General features: G+C 38.6%; 1 protein-coding gene across 3 annotated transcripts in view; it reads right to left on the reverse strand.

Moving 5' to 3' along the window:
- LOC131435451 (IDLSRF-like peptide) overlaps window positions 1–13428 on the reverse strand; it is a 303940-nt gene extending 290512 nt beyond the window's left edge. For 2 of the 3 annotated variants that reach the window (XM_058603348.1, XM_058603349.1), the window contains exon 1: window positions 13068–13428. In XM_058603348.1, the coding sequence (XP_058459331.1) occupies window positions 13068–13188 (121 nt within the window). In that variant the 5' untranslated portion in view covers window positions 13189–13428. The remainder of the gene's footprint in view (window positions 1–13067) is intronic. The other variant, XM_058603347.1, reaches the window with a different exon arrangement.
- Between the last annotated feature and the right edge of the window lie 4496 nt (window positions 13429–17924).

The following is a 17924-nucleotide window of genomic DNA, read 5'->3' on the forward strand; positions in this document are numbered from 1 at the left end:
TAAAAAGGCAGACTGGCTAAGGTGGGCGCATTAGAAGGTGATATTTATGAAAGACTAATCTGCTTCAGTGAATTTTTCAGTATCTTTTGTCAAAAAACTCTCGAAAGTTAGCAAACTTCATGGAGCAATGACGATCTGGGACCATGGTTACATGCCATTATCATCAGGGTATCGACGAAACCTTGGTTCCGGGGGATAAACGTGAGTCGCGATTTTATTCGTGTTACGATGAGTGAAAAGCACATTTCATGTTTTTCCCGGATTTACAGATAATCCAACCTGAAAATACCATTGTCCAACAGATCGCAGGGCTTGTTGCATTAAATCAAAGAGAGTGTTAATGCTTATACCGGTCATCAATATATGATAATCGTCGGCAAAACCATAAGTCGGAAATCCAAGGTTATTAAGTTTCCGTAACAAACCATCAGCGACTAGGTTCCATAAGAGTGGGGATAGTAAACCACCTTGAGGACACCCACAGACACTCACGTTTTTAATCTCTGCTTGCCGAAGCGATGAACAAAGAAGTCGATTGCTAAGCATTGCATGTATCCAATTTGTGATACTTGAAGGTATATCATGACCACGGGCTGCTTCCAGAATTGAATTGAAAGACACGTTATCAAAGGCACCTTCAATATCTAGGAAAACTCCCAAGCAAGATTGCTTTTGTGAGAAAGCTTTTTCAATGTTGTACACAACATCATGTAACAGGGTTGTAGTGGACTTTCCACGCTGGTAAGCATGTTGCATTCCATGTAGCGGATGCATGCCCAAACTAACATTCCTAATATAGTGATCTACTATGCGTTCCACTGTTTCAAGAAGAAATGAGCTTAGACTGATAGGCCTGAAACTCTTCACTTCCTCATAAGTGTCGCGACCGCCTTTGGGAATAAATTTGACAATTATTTCCTGCCAGGCTCTTGGAATATATCCAGTCGCAAGACTAAAAGTAAGTATTTTCTTCAAAACATGTTTGAAATGTTCATACCCTTTCTGCAGTAACACTGGGAAAACTCCATCCTTTCCAGGAGACTTGTACGGAGCAAAACTCTCAACTGCCCATTTGACCGATTCAATCGTCACAACGCTTCGAGCAAGGGCCCAAGAATCGTAACTACCTGAAAAAGTCTCGGGAAGAGCCGTCGGTGATGGATCCATACAACCTGGAAAGTGAGTGTTAAAAAGATAGTGAAGTACATCACCTTCATCAGACAAGTGTTCACCATCTGAAGTTCTTAAGAAACTGACATTAAAGTCCTTAGACTTCGAAAGTAACTTATTTAATCTGCTAGCCTCGTTTAGACTAGAGACATTTATGCAGAGGCTTTTCCAACCACTTCGCTCAGACGATCGAAGAGCATTTTTGTAAGCCCTTCGAGCCGACACGAATGCCTCCGACCCATCTCTGCGTCGGTGGTTCCAAGCTCTTCTGCTTAGTTTCCTTAGTCTAGCAAGTTCAACATTCCACCAAGGAGTTCCTCTAGTAGCTCGCACAATCCGAAGTGGACAAGCCTCTTCTTATGCTGCAACTATGAGTGAGTTTGTCTCGTCGACAACATTTTCCAAATCAATTGGGGTTTCAATTATTGGTTGGTACCCGTAAAATCTAGTCGCCAAGCCCTCTTCATAGAGGTCCCAGTTTGTAGATTTGGGATTACGATATGTGATAATATCAAATTTAACGTTTGAATGATCAAAGAAGATGTACTTATGATCAGACAACGAAGGTTCGAGCTCATCGGAGACGAGCCAATTTACCAGCACATGCGCAATTCTATCAGAGCAGAGAGTTACGTCCAAAACCTGCTCTCTTCCAGATCTCGCAAAAGTTGGACGGTTTCCTGCATTGACTATGTGCAGGTTTGTACTGCTCATAAATTCCATCATATCAGAGCATCTCGAATTTATATCTGTGCTGCCCCAAATGATATGGTGAGCATTTATGTCACTGCCGACTACAAGCGGTAAATCACTCTGGCAGCAGTATGATACAACCTTTTTGAAGTCATCGCTTGGCGAAGGTTGGTTATGCGGCAAATATGCCGAACAATAGACATATTTTCTGTCTATGCCATCAATAGTCATACCAACTGTGACAGCACAAATATCCCGAGTTGTGAGCTCCGATATGAGAGAAACATCGAGAGCACTATTTGCAAGTATGCATGCTCGAGGCATTTCACGTGGATTAGTCAAACCGGTCTTGTTGAAGGCAACAAAGACTGGGTTTAACTATTTTCCAACGTAGAAGTTTCCCTTTTGGAAATATGGTTCGTGAACCAAAGCTATGGAAGCTTTACCTTCTTGCAGAAGTCTGGATAGATTCATAGTTGCTGTACGTTTATGCTGAAGATTGATTTGTGCCACTCTAACCATTATCAATTAGGGTAACGAACAACCCACCTCCAGCACTTATCGTACAACAACTACAAGAAACCAAATATATTGGCTTATAATCGCCTATAGCGAACCATGTAAGGATATTTTTAAATGTTTTAATCATTTAAATCCCACGAGTTGCGAAGAAAGAAGTCGTCCACTGTGCCAGAGCTTCGCTTAAGGCCATCGTCCAAGTACCATGCGCGCGGGTGGTTTTAGGAAATTTTCGATGGAAATTTTGAAAAATTTGCAAAACCAAAAACATACAGACCTTTGAAATACATTTATCTATCTACAGGGTGAAAATGGCTGGAAAATTCGGAGGATTTTACGAGTCTTATCAAAAATAGCTCTGAAAAATGAGTGTTTTTGTGATCTTTCACAATTATCTGGAAAAATAAAGCGATGACATAAACTTTTTTTTTCAAATAAACTTTATTATGGATACACAGATTACATTCGGACACATTTTTGGAAAACCTTTTCACGCTTTTCATAGAAAATCCACGAATTTCAAAAATTTCCACGAAATCGGTTATATGAAATTCGTTGATTTTCCATGAAAATCGTGAAAAGGTTTTCCAAAAATGTTTTCGAATGTGATCCTTGTTGCCAGCATGAGGTTTTTTTGAAAAAAAAAATTTCATTCCATCGAATTATTTTTTCAAATAATTGTGTAAAATTACAAAAAAAGCTCATTTTTTCAGCGCTATTTTTGATAAGACTCGTAAAATCCTTCGAATTTTCCAGTGATTTTCACCCTGTAGATAGATAAAAGTATTTCAAAGGTCTGTATGTTTTTGGTTTTGTCAAATTTTTCGAAATTTCCATCGAAAATTTCCTAAAACCACCCGCGCGCATGGTACTTGGACGATGGCCTTAACACAGTAAGGGAAAACCCCAAGATATTCCGTTCACGACTGCATTATTTAACCTCCTGCAGCCATTCAGTCATCGGCACGGAAATACACCTTGACTTAGGAGATCCTATTTTTGTGGCCTTTTACGACATGGAACAGGAAACCAGTGGATCAATTCTTGGTAGAAAATGATTCCGCCGGATGCCACACGGCTTACCTGTTTGGTGGACTTATACCACTAGTATAGGTGGACCGTAGCGTTATCCTTAGCCAGTTGGGAAACCGCTACCGACACTACACGGCTATCTAGGCTGCTCAGAGAGGGAAATTGACATTGATGGTCAACTTCCATGGATGGCCGAGCAGCCGGAAAGTCAATGATTCGTCAGAGAGTCAATGATCCGTCAGTGTAAAACATTTTATTACAGTCGCCTTCTTTAATTTTTTTAATAAAAAATTTTGTACAGAATCCGAGATTCTACGAATTTCTTTTCTCATAGATGTGTCGAAAAACACAGTAGAATTAGAAGTATCCAAAAATGAACACGATTGGAAACAAACGAAGAAAGATTTCTATTCTGAGCCATGTAAGGTCGAAAAACGGGTCTGTGAATTAAGCTCGACAAGCTTTTCAAAGTTTTCTATCACCATCGGATTCAAGATGTCGCATCGGATAAGCAATCGATATGAGAGATCCCAGAATCTGTTTTTCAGCGGTAAGACGCCCACCAGTACTTCAAGACCTGTACAACCTGATCAGGTCTCTTGGGTGAGAGCCCCACCAAGTTTCGGTTATTGTACGAAGGAAATTGATTCTCTGTTGGCATTTTCGTTTCAGATACCTAATGTGACATCCAGTCGAGCCAGACCCCGAAATATTTAAATGTAAAGGCCTGAGCTATGGTTTCACCCCTTAAATGAAGTTGTAGTTGTGCTGGTTCTCGCTTCCTTGAAAATGCAACCAGCTCAGTTTTCTCCGTAGAGAACTCGATACCCATTTGAAGAGCCCATGTGGACAAGTTGTCGAGGGTATCTTGAAATGGTTTTTGGTGATCGGCAGCTTTGGGTCTTATAATAGACACAACACTGTCGTCGGCAAGTTTCCTTAGCGTGCAGGATATGTTGATACATTCATCAATATTTTTTACGTAAAAATTTTATAAAAGGGGGCTCAGGGGCATGAGCCCTGAGGAAGACCCATGTAGCTGAATCGTATTGTCGACAAATCACCATGTGCGAAATACATGTGTTTCTCAGACAATAGATTATATAAAAAGTTGTTCAAAACTGGTGAAAGACCATGCTGATGCAACTTTTCAGATAGAACGTTAATGGAAACTGAATCGAACGCCCCCTTGATGTCGAAGAAAACTGATGCCATTTGCCCTAGCTGTTTGCAGCTTGTACAGTGCATTACTCGTGGTACATACATCCGAACAGGTAGACGAACTCCACTCATTACCAAATAATTTGGAAGTGCAGATCCGGCAAAAATCACGCGAAACGAGTCTGATTGGTAAAATTTACCATCTATCGATTTGGAGTGCATTTGCTTGTACTCCAAAATTTTCACTGGCTGTAGGTCGGGGTTTTTGTTTGAAACGGCCTACCTCGTCATTCATCAGATCTTCGATCGTCAAACTTTCGTCACGGACCACACTGTCGATCTCCACCACATGAGATGGGACGTACAGGCGATACTACCTCGTGAATAACTCACTGGTAGCAATCCCGTTTGCTTGCTTCAGGTCGGACACAACAACGCGTAACTTGTTTGGCGAAACCCTCTCGGTAGATTTTATTGCCGAGTAATGTTTTGTCAGGTCCCGGGCAATATTCAGGACTCTGAGAGGCTTTGATTTGGGTGATTTGGGCCGGAAGTATACCATCCACGGACCCCTCGAGCCATCGTCTTGGTAAACTTTTCGACGAGGTGGCAATATCTCAGAGGGAGATGGAGGCATCGGAGAGAGGATGGTATCGGAGGGGGAGATGCTATCGGAGGGGGAGATGCTATCGGAGGGGGAGATGCTATCGGAGGAAGAGATGGCGGCATCTCGGATTCAGACTCGGTTTCTAAACGTTCTTCGTTCATTTAAGCTTCGCCTTCTTCCGAGACACTCCCATTGTCATCAATATTCATATTTTTAGTACGGGAGAAAAGAGTCTCACGCACTTGTAATAAGAATTAAAACACAAGTGATAAAGAAAATATATAAATAGAAAAAGTAAAAAGAAAAAGTTAGAAAAAATACTTAACAGTATGACCCGGCAAGTGAGTTCTGCCTGTGCACCGACTTCACATCGGTATCGACAGTGGACTCTATTATGATATACTCAGGCAGCAGCGGACAGTACCATACATCCATTGTTTGCTACCCGCATCGCAGTCGTACAATCCTGAGTCAAGGTCACACTGAGCCACAACGGAGGAGTGAATCTGTTAGGTGAGTTGATCCTTCACTCCTCCGTTGTGGCTCAGTGTGACCTTGACTCACATCTGTTAGGTGAGTTGATCCTTCACTCCTCCGTTGTGGCTCAGTGTGACCTTGACTCAGGATTGTACGGCTGCGATGCGGGTAGCAAACAATGGATGTACGGTACTGTCCGCTGCTGCCCGAGTATATCACAATAGAGTCCACTGTCGATACCGATGCGAAGTCGGTGCACAGGCAGAACTCACTTGCGGGAATGCTGCTTTTTATCACTATGGTGTAATGCCTATAATATAGCCTTTGCGGTGATAGGTACCATCATTTTGCCGATGTCGATTGTAAGAAAAACGCGTGTGTTCACTTCGAACATTCGGTTACGAATGAACTAAGCAATTATCAGCGCCTGGTGCGTTAATCTACGTCGCTGAAACGAGTCGATTCCCAACAATTGGTGTCTATCTGAATATGGTGCCAAGTTTAAGGGATCTCTTCACGTTAAATTCCTTATGCCATACGAACTAATCGTTTCTGCACTCATTCAATTCAAAGGCTCCACGATACTTGATGCGGACTCCAGATTACCGACGCGTTTTCGAGAATTGGGCGGACGAGTGAGGAATACAAAGCCTTAAGGCAATGCGAGTCATTAAAGTCTGTAGCAATCTTAGCGATAAAAACCAATTAAAGTGTAGCTTTCGAAATGATTTATGACCGATAAACATCGAACGTCAGTTTAGCATCCAGCGGTACTCTAAGATCACAAATTTTATCCACTCTAAAGATAATTCTACCATCAATGTTATAGTCAAATATTACTGGAGATGAAGTCCGATGAAATGTGATATCTTAGTACTTGGCTGCATTTATGATGTGTTTGTTTTTCCTGCACCAATCGATGAACAATGTAAGCAGACATTGCAGTCGCTGGCAATCATCTACACTACGAACAACGAGATACAGTTTTAAATCAACTGCGTAGACTATTTTTCATCCAGCTCCCAAAAGCAACGCAACATCGTCAAAGAATAATACCAATAACAAGGGTCCTAAATTACTATCTTGTGGGACACTAGATTTATTCGAAAACTCAGATGATGTACTGTGGTCCATTTCACGCGTAATTTCCTATCGGAAAGATATGAGTCTAACCAAGATATTTTGTCAAAAGCATCTTTGAGATCAGTAACATCCATCTGATCTCCCAGGCTTAAAACCATGCTTATCGATTGAAATATAATGCTTTACGCGATCCAGAATTGCACCGCTTCACAATTATCTCGAATAATTTCAACGATACCGAGAGGCTTGTTATTCGGCGATAATTTTCTACATTATTTCGATCACCACTTTTATAAATGGGACAAATAAACGACTGTTTACATATACGAGGGAACCTAGTATAATATGTTGCATTTTTGCCTTCCTCACACAGAAACGTTATGCAATGACTGTGAAAACCGATGCTCAGAGGGCTGAATGCTATATACCATTCGACTCCGTTCGTCGAGAAACAAATGTTTGTATGTGTGTAAGTAACATTTCTTCTTTTCAAAGATGGCTTAACTGATTTTAACAAACTTAAATGAAAGGTTTTGCAGTCCCACGCAAACTTCTTGAATTTTAATCGAATCCAACTTACATTACATGCCCCGGTTTGCGGTTCAATGCATAGGGCGCTGGTCTTACATATCAGATGATATGAAGTAACATAATCGCATTCACACTAATCACACGAATAATACTCAGCACGTTGAATAGTAGCCATGTGATAATTGAGTTTGCAATGTCCAGTCAGAGCTCTGACCAGAATACTGCAATGATGCTTGAAAAAATGCAGTAGACACTAACATTTTCAGATTAAATCTGGTATCAATGCTTTTGTCTGAGCGCAAGCTTGCAAGCTGCGCCAGTAGCTGGCATGTTTGGATGCAGCCCAAAAACGAATCTTGTGCTTTATCCAACTAGTTGAAAGTGGTAAAGCTGGTTCAGAACCAACGAAATCATTCGTTGCACCAGCTCTAGCCAACTCATCAGCCCATTCATTTCCAGTAATACCAGAATGGCCGTTTACCCATAAGAAGTAAACAGCATTCGAAATGCTGAGGTCTTCAATTTGAGTTCGACATGTGATCACTAGATTTGACCGTGAATCATTCGAACTGAGTGATTCTAAGGCTGCCTGACCGTCGGAACGGAACAAAAATATATTCGTTTACCACAGATTCTCTGCTGAAGTGCCGATTGTATTCCATACAGAATCGCGTAGATTCCTGCTTGGAACACTGTACAGTATCTACCAAGTGAATGAGACTGCTCTAGCCTCATTTCACGACAGTAGACACCAGCACCAGCACGACCATTCAACAGAGAACCGTCCATATAAAAAACTATGTGTTCATCAAATTGTCGTTCCAAGCAACCAAACATTCCTCACGAAGTGGATAGCTCACATTGAATGTTTTGAAAGGAAAACTGCATGTGATAGTTAGAACAAATACAAATTATAATACGGAATACTTCGACAAATTTTCAAGGACACATTTTGCATCGTGCGGTACACTGTCATGATACACTGTCAGAGTGACAATGTACTTTAACGAGTTTTCTATAAAACTAGCAACACTGAAGGGTAAGATCAAATTCACCATGGTTACTGTTTATTGGAGTGAAAAATAAACTTGAACTATGTTGTTGTGTATGAGATATGGTTATGCCATATCGGATTTTTTTTGTCCTTGACTTTTCAGAAATTTGCTCCTTGGCTTTTCGGAAATTGCTCAGTATTATATGTTAGAATGTCTCGGCACTGTTCACCGAATTAGTATTATGTCATAATACTAATAGAAAATAATTCAATTAATAGGTTTATCCATCGTGAGAGAAAAACAGCTGTGTCTGCCACCGTTCGTGCTATAATCAATTTGTCTGGGTCACGCATAGATGAGTGACTATTGGGAAAACGCATACACAGCTTGTATTTGTTTCTCTTTTAACATTTATTTTATCGTGTAGAGCGCTAATCGCTGTTTCCGTGGTACGTATACGAATCGTACCCATGTTCCACGCAAGGCCCGTTTATGAAATAAAGTCCCATCACTGCCAAAATATATCGCAATTCTTCATCCATCGATTAGCTGGAGTGTACCTTTGAATTTGTTGCAATACAGCAACGGAAAACATAAACAAACAAACTTGTTTTGCGCCGTAGCAACTAGCATAAAGCGTTGCCAGAAACGATCTCCTTCCACATTTTCAAACTATCGCAACAAAAGGGAGTAATTTGCTAGGCTTGCTTGTTCAGGCTGTGAACCAAACATTGGCGGTTCGTTTGTATGGGACTTAGGGGTATTATTATTTGTATTTGGTTAGAACATTAGGAGCGAGTAAATACTCATCCCACGTAACCATTTGAGACCACAAGCGAGTGTGGCTAGTAGTATAATTTAAAGGGTTACTGATCCAAAGCCTTGTAACCTTAAGACAATATGCACAAGATAATGCTTCTTGTTTTAGGAACACATGTAGTGGTTTAATGCACAGTAGCGCCTCTAGAGCAGCAGTAGAAGTTGTCGTGAATGCTCCTGTCATCGCCATTATTACCATCCTTTGTAGATGATTTCGCGTGGACTGAATTGTCACGACTTCTCCAGTCTTACACCATACAAGGCATCCATATGCTAAAATTGGTCTAACAATAGTTGTGTAGATCCAATGAATGTATCTGGTATTGAGTCGTCCCCATGATTTTCCAAAAGCTCGTCTGCATTGGCCGAAAGCCATGCAAGCTCTTTTAATCCTGAAGTCAATGTGAGCAGACCAATTCAGTTTTGAATCAAGAATAACCCAGACGTATTTAACTTGATCAACCACAGTAACCTCTGAGCCGAAGAACTGTAACGGACGAGCTCCTGTAATTATCCTACGATGAGTGAAAAGCACCATTGATGTTTTGCCCGAATTTATCCAACCTGATAATACCATTGCTCAACAGATCGCAGGGCTTCCTGCATTAACTCAAAGAGAGTGTTAATGCTTATACCGGTCATCAATATATGATAATCGTCGGCAAAACCATAAGTCGAAAATCTAAGTTTATTAAGTTTCGTTAACAAACCATCAACGACTAGGTTCCATAAAAGTGGTGATAGTACATCACGTTGAGGACACCCACAGACACTCAACTATATAATCTCTGCTTGCCGAAGCGATGAACAAAGAAGTCGATTGCTAAGCATTGCGTGTATCCAAATTGTGATACCATACCACGGGCTGCTTCCAGAATTGAATTAAAAGACACGTTATCAAAGGCACCTTCAATATCTAGGAAAACTCCCAAGCAAGATTGCTTTTGTGAGAAAGCTTTTTCAATGTTGTACACAACATCATGTAACAGGGTTGTAGTGGACTTTCCACGCTGGTAAGCATGTTGCATTCCATGTAGCGGATGCACACCCAAACTAACATTCCTGATATAGTGATCGACTATGCGTTCCACTGTTTTAAGAAGAAATGAGCTAAGACTGATAAGCCTGAAACTCTTCGCTTCCTCATAAGTGTCGCGACCGCCTTTGGAAATAAATTCGACAATTATTTCCTGCCAAGCTCTTGGAATATTTCCAGTCGCAAGACTAAAAATAAGTATTTTCTTCAACACATTTTTGAAATGTTCATCCTCTTTCTGCAGTAGCACTGGGAAAACTCCATCCTTTCCAGGAGACTTGTACGGAGCAAAACTCTCAACGGCCCATTTGGCCGATTCAATCGTCACAACACTTCGAGCAAGGGTTCAAGAATCGTAACTACCAGAAAAAATCTCGGGAAGAGCTGTCGACACATTTCTGCATCGGTGGTTCCAAGCTCTTCTGCATAGTTTCCTTAGTCTAGCAATGTTCAGCATTTCAACAAGTAGCTCGCACAATCTGAAGTGGACCAGCCTCTTCATATGCTGCAACTATTTCCAAATCAATTGGGGTTTAAATTGTTGGTTGGTACCCGTAGTCGCCAAGCCCTCGTCATAGAGGTCCCAGTTTGTAGATTTGGGATTACGATATGTGTTAATATCACATTTAACGTTTGAAAGATCAAAGAAGATGTACTTATGATCAGATAACGAAAGTTCGAGCTTCGAAGACGATCCAATCCACCAACTCATGCGCAATTCTATCAGAGATAGTTACGTCCAAAACTTCTTCTCTTTCATATCTCGCAAAACTTGGACGATTTCCTGCATTGACTTTGTGCAGGTTTATACTGCTCATAAATTCCATCTTATCAGAGCTTCTCAAATTTATATCTGCTTTGTCGGAAATGATATGGTGAGCATTGTATAACTACCGATAATAATCGGTAAATCACTTTTGCAGCAGTATGATACAACCTTTTTGAAATCATCACTTGGCAAAGGTTGGTTATGCGGCAAATATGCCAAAAAATAGACATATTTCCTGCCTATGCCATCAATAGTCATACCAACTGTGACAGCACAAATATCCCGAGTCGTGAGCTCCGATATGAGAGAAACATCGAGAACACTATTTGCAAGTATGCATGCTCGAGGCATTTCACGTCGATTAGTCATACCGTTCTTATTGAAGGCAACAAAGACTGGGTTGAACAATTTTCCAACGTAAAAGTTTCCCTTTTAGAAATATGATTCTTGAACCAAAGCTATACAAGCTTTACTTTCTTTCAGAAGTCTGGATATATTCATAGTTGCTGTACGTTTATGCTTGCGATTCATTTGTGCTACTCTAACCATTATCAAGTAATGAACACTTATCGTACAACAACTAGAAGAAAGCAAATATATTGCCTTATAATCGTAAGGATTTTTTTAATGTTTTAATCATTTAAATCCCACGAGTTACGAAGAATGAAATCGTCCACTGTGCCAGAGCTTCGCTCACGAAAATACTTTTGAATATTGTTTTATTAGATCAAAAACTTACATGCAAATACATTAATAGCAAGTCCAATCCCCTTAATAATGGCTTGACACCTTCGAGGCATACTTTAAGCGAGGTTTTGCGCGTATTCTTCTGAAAACGACCTCCAAATTTTGTTAATTCGACGAACAAGCTGCTTTAAATTCTGTGGTCGATACTTCACAAGCTTCATCCTTATTTCAGCCCAAACGTTCTCAATTGGATTGGCATCGGGCGACTGAGAGGGCCAATTTAAGTTCAAGACACCATTCAGGATGTTTTTACACATGTTTTTCACTCATCATCGGTTTTTGCAAAATACTTTCAAATTATTTGCGATCAAATTTCTGCGAACAGTTCCGTACTATATATTTAAACCTTTTTATGTCAGTTTTGAAGCACCTTTCGTCTTTTGTCCGATAATACACCGACAGAACCGCGATCTGGAAAGTCGTCGGCATTTTTAATCTATTTAAAACGATTCACCCACTTACTCACAAACTGTATTGAATTTTGCATGTATTTTGCCGCGGCAGCTTGGTTTATTTTGGGACTTTTCGGGTGCGAGCACAAAAAAAAATGCGTTGATGCGCAAAGCGTACGCGGTACTAATTTTGAAAAAATGCTGAGATCGAATTCTAAACAATAGTCAGTTGATTTATTCTCGCATTGCCTCTGTGTTAAAAAAAATCACACCATTCCACTTTACCGATCGTGAGTAATCGTTACCACGCTCTTATGTAACAGACTGTATGTAGCTAGTTCAAAGGTTTTTCTTAGTTTTCACATAGTCTTACAAAGAAATACACTCATTAAATTAAAATTTACACACTTATCCGCTGTAATGAAGCTTTAGGTCAGTTTGTAAAAACCATCATTTAGAGCGACGATGCAAAAAAGGAAACAACTCTTTTAAATTTGGCTCAAACCTGTTTCATTGTTTCCAATTCCTGGTTTCGGATATACCGGTACCACCGGAAAAAGTGGTGAAAATACTTCAAAACGGGACTTACTCATTTTTTTCAGAGCTAGCTGAATCGATTTTGGCAAAATTTACCTAAATGAAATGTCTTATAGCACAATAAATTGCTATTGACTCGACCTTCGGTTCCGCAACTAGAGAGGGAAATGTGTTCAAAATTTCAAACCGTCACTGATTGCTAGATTGCATGGAACCGGAAAATTAATAATATAACATAATTGCTTATAAATTCAAAAGATTATGTTAGTCTATACCGTAAGAAACATTCTAATTTATATTCAAGTTTGTTATGATTTTTTTTGACAGAATCCTCCACTGATATTTCTGAAAATATATGTAATATGAGCAAAACATCATTACACCACTAGGTGGATTAGAACAGGTTTTTGTTGATTAAACATTCAATGCTCAGGTAATTCCGGAAGTGAACAATAATGGATAGTTTTTTTAATAGTTTGATGGGCCAACATTCACTTACCACTCCTCTTGGAAACTGACTGTACATGGCCATATAACCGACTAAGGTCTATAGCAAACACGGCTATAGGTAGAGCAGCAAGAAGCACAATGTAAACAATTATTGACTGTATTTTCGACATTGTAGAGTTTTCGTGTGCCTGAGATTTCGTATCAATCAAATTTTCATACAAATAAATTATTACGTTTAATTGATCAATTAGTTCCGAGAAAGAAATAACACCAAAGGAATTTGATAGCACAAGGCCGACAAAACATGAAGGTTTTTCTTCTAAAAATTCAAAATTTACTATTGAAATAATTTTTATTCGCGCATGGTTCCCATACCATCTACTACGAACTATGACATTTCTTTTCGTATTCATAACTGACTGAATAGTGCGCCGACGCAGTGCTGTTCCGAGAACAAAGTTATGAAAATCAATCACAATACATAGGTTTTATTTCAATGAGAATGTGAATGTAGTTGCTGGATTACCTGATTATACTTTATAGGGTAACGGCACCCCCATTCATATCAGCTCCAGTAATCATCTTATATACGAAAATTATTACTTAGAGTGAGATCTACTGTCTCTGTTAGATAGATTGACCTTAAGGGTAAGATGAAAGTAGATGCGTTCGCTTCGAGTTTTCGCGTCGCTATAACAGCAATATTGAACAATTTTCGAACTATGTTCTTTTCGGGTTTGTTACTTACAGTCGAAGCAAAGATATTGTATCTAATTTTATCACAAATCGTTGATCGAAAGTTGAGTAATCGGCAAAGTAATATGAACAAAAATAGACTCAAGATCCCATACGATTCATTAAAAATGTTGGGTCAGTAATCGTGAACCAGTTGGTTCAGTAAAAACGTAATGATATTGACCCTCCGTAATAAGCGTCGACTAGTTCCGACAAATTGCCATGGAAACAATAGTTACAAAGGAAGCAAACAAACAATAACAATAACAAACTAAATAGGTTCTAAGTATTTTTTACTTCCTTATTGTAAGAATCACTGAATATAGGGCAAAATTGCTCAATATCGATCATATGGTAACTTAATATTTTTCCAAACATAAACAATCATTGTCATAGTTACGACGCATCTAGCGATCAGACGCTTGTTGTTCTGCTTCAAAAGACTGAAACTGAGAGTAAACCGAGCTCATCGAGGGGTTGTATTCAAATGATACATAAGAAATCGCAGACTACTCCACCCTAGCATAAACTTATAAAGAAATGTTATAAATTACGTGATTTTAATATTGGCGTAAAGACCAGGACTGATATATTGGCAACCGGAATTTCCACAAAATACTTCTGTTGTGTCTAGTACAAATATATTTTGCAGAGGTGGCATCAAAGATCCTCAGGATTTGATTTTGGAACAAACAGTATTATATGCTTTTTATCTCTTTTTGAGTTCTCCATGGAACGAAGTTTTAGCTTTTTTTGTGATTTTTACGAAAACTACACGCAGAGAAAAAAAGGTAAAAATAACCAAATATGGATAACACCCAACGAATATTTTTGTTGAAATAGGCACAAAATAAAATCTGGTTTGATATAGCAAATATTGCTACTTTAAATAAAAAAACCTGTTTTAATCCACCTAGTGGTGTAATTATGCCTTTCTTATGTACATATAATATTGTGGTATTCTATTCAAAAAATTTCTCTTCGATTTTTGAAAGAAACCAAGAAATTTGTGCATAAAATACAGAATAAAACAGTGCTTTTTTGCCAACTAATATGACACACAAACTCTACTAGTACGCAGTCTAAATTACGATTTAAATGTTTGTTGCATCCGAAAATATTTCAAGTGACGGTGTACAATTGAACACACTTTACCCTATAACTCCGGAACCGGAAGTCGGATCCGAATGAAATTCAGGAATTCCATATGGGACCACGAAACCTTTCATTTGAATCTAAGTTTGGGGAAATCGGTCAAACCATCGCTGAGAAAAGTGAGTGAGATCCATTTTGGTATATATGACCACTATTTCCGGTACTTCCGGAACCGGATACCGGGAACCAGAATAGCCGGAATCGGTTTGTTTAGTTGCCTACTGATAATAACTATCGATTTGTGTAGTTTTGAGACCAGTTTAAGAAATTTTCTACGTTTTTTGTTTCGCCGGTTTAAGTGACGGTGTACAAGGGGCAAATCACTCTAAACTCTAGACAATCTAATACTAATAAACTCATGTCATTCCAAAATAATTTTCTCTAATCTCATTTAATCCAAACTAGTCTAGATAAGATAGGGTAATTTAAAACTAAGCCAACCTAGTTTTGCCTAATCTTGTTTGAAGTGTATTTGTCATTCGAGCTCCCACGCAGAGATGCCATTTATACAGATTTATCTGTATTATACAGATTTTTACATGCGCATACAGATTTAATACAGAGTACAGATTTTATACAGATTTCTCAAATTAAAATTGCGTAATAAGGCGTTTGAATTCCAAGTCATCATTTTCAAACGAAAAAAGTATATGGATTTACAATTCAATTGTGGTTGATACCAAAAACAATTAAATTTCGTCCTTGAATGTTCTTGTCAGTGCGGCAAGAACTTACGATATAAAAGAATGCTCCTTGCATCTGCCATTCTATAACAATAATCTAATGGAATAACATCTTTAAACATCATTTTTTTCCGAAATTTCCTTCCTTTAGTGAATACAGATAAATACAGATTTTTTATACAAAGCAATACAGATTTTCTATGAAAATATCTGGCATCTCTGCTCCCACGTTTACAGCTTCTGATGTCAAAATAATGCATTTCCAGATCTCGGCTAAACTTCTCTAATCCCATTCTAATCCAGCGAGATCCCTGCTAAACTTTTTTACTCCCGGTAAAACTTGTTTGAGTTCAGACAAAGTTTAGAGTGATTTGCCCCTTGAGAAGGATTTATATAATCTAACTACCAATAGATTCGAAATTATTCAAAGTAAACGTGTATTGCAACAACATTGGAATGTTTTAATAATACACTATTAAAAAACCTGTCTTATTTGACCAATGTCAGCACCAGCCAATCAAAACGCAAAGAGAACAACAGTACAACCAAATACAAATTATAATACGGAGTACTTCGACAAATTTTCAAGGACACATTTTGCGGTACACTGTCATGATACACTGTCAGAGTGACAATGTACTTTAACGAGTTTTCTATAAAACTAGCAACACTGAAGGGTAAGAACAAGTTCACCATAGTTACTGTTTATTGTAGAGAAAAATAAACTTGAACTATGTTGTTGTGTATGAGATATGGTTATTCCATATCGGATTTTGTTTTTTGTCCTCCTTGGCTTTTCAGATATTTTGCTCCTTGGCTTTTCGGAAATTGCTCGGTATTATATGTTAGAATGTCTCGGAACTGTTCACCGAATCGTTATGGTAGCCATCCGTTCTTCACATTGCAAATCACTCCCGTCAGAGGAGTAGGAATTTTTCCAACATCTGCTAAATGCGGGGAACCTTTACGTCATAATACTAATAGAAAATAATTCAATTAATAAGTTTATCCATCATGAAAGAAAAACTGTTGTGTCTGCCACCGTTCGGGCTATAATCAATTTGTCTGGGTCACGCATATATGAGTGACTATTGGGAAAACGCATACACAGCTTGCATTTGTTTCTCTTTTAACATTTATTTTATCGTGTAGAGCGCTAATCGCTGTTTCCGTGGTACGTATACGAATCGTACCCATGTTCCACACCAAGGCCCGTCTATGAAATAAAGTCCCATCACGGCCAAAATATATCGCAATTCTTCATTCATCGATTAGCTGGAGTGTATCTTTGAATTTGTTGCAATACAACAACGGAAAACATAAACAAACAAACTTGTTTTGCGCCGTAGCAACTAGCATAAAGCGTTGCCGGATCGATCTCCTTTCACATTTTCAAACTATCGCAACGAAAGGGAGTAATTTGCTAGGCTTACTTGTTCAGGCTGTGAACCAAACATTGGCGATTCGTTTGTATGGGACTTAGGGGTATTATTATTTGTATTTGGTACAACTGCATCGGTATAAAATATGAACATTCCAGTTTTTTATATTCTCGTAAAAATACGCTGCTGATAGTTGTGAGGGATTTTAATATAGATGCCTCAAAACAGATAACATTAAATTTATTGATTTTATGAGCAAGTTTATGAACTTGGATATAAAATATACGATATGAATTGCAAATATTCAAAAACTCCCAAATACGGAGTTTTCTTATAAATTTAAAATTTTTCATTATACCAATCATCCAATCGCGTCTACTACAATCCTTTCCATCTATGTCTCCAAATTGTTCACAAGATATAAAAATCTCTTCAATCACCATTGATTCAATTGGATCACACCTTCATTTGCTTGCCGTTTTTCTTGAAAGTTTTCAGAAATACAGTAGGCATCTAAGGAACGACTCAGACGGTCCGTCACAGTCAAAATTAGTCGACTGTTACTACTCGGGATTTATGAACCTACGCTCCATTATCCATCATTTCGTCATTGAATGCAAGTCAGTTGAAGGCTCCCACCAACATTTTAAAGTTAGAGATCACAACATCAACGTTGTCAGCGGAAGATGATCTTATTCTATTTACCTTTTATTTGGTGATTTTATCTTACTAAGAATGGCAAGAATTAATAATTCGAATCTATCGCTGGATAATTTCCATTTATAGTTCAAATGACTTTATCCTCATCGATAGCCAATGTTAACCTCGCAATACCCAAAACCAAGAAGCGAAAATCAATCGCGAAATGATCTAAAACTCACAGCACTAATCACACGATGACAGTTAGTCAAGATTGATAAGTTAGATTGTAATAAACTCCGTCTAAAGGTT

The sequence above is a fragment of the Malaya genurostris genome, chromosome 3 (assembly GCF_030247185.1).
Source record: "Malaya genurostris strain Urasoe2022 chromosome 3, Malgen_1.1, whole genome shotgun sequence".
Taxonomy (NCBI): domain Eukaryota; kingdom Metazoa; phylum Arthropoda; class Insecta; order Diptera; family Culicidae; genus Malaya; species Malaya genurostris.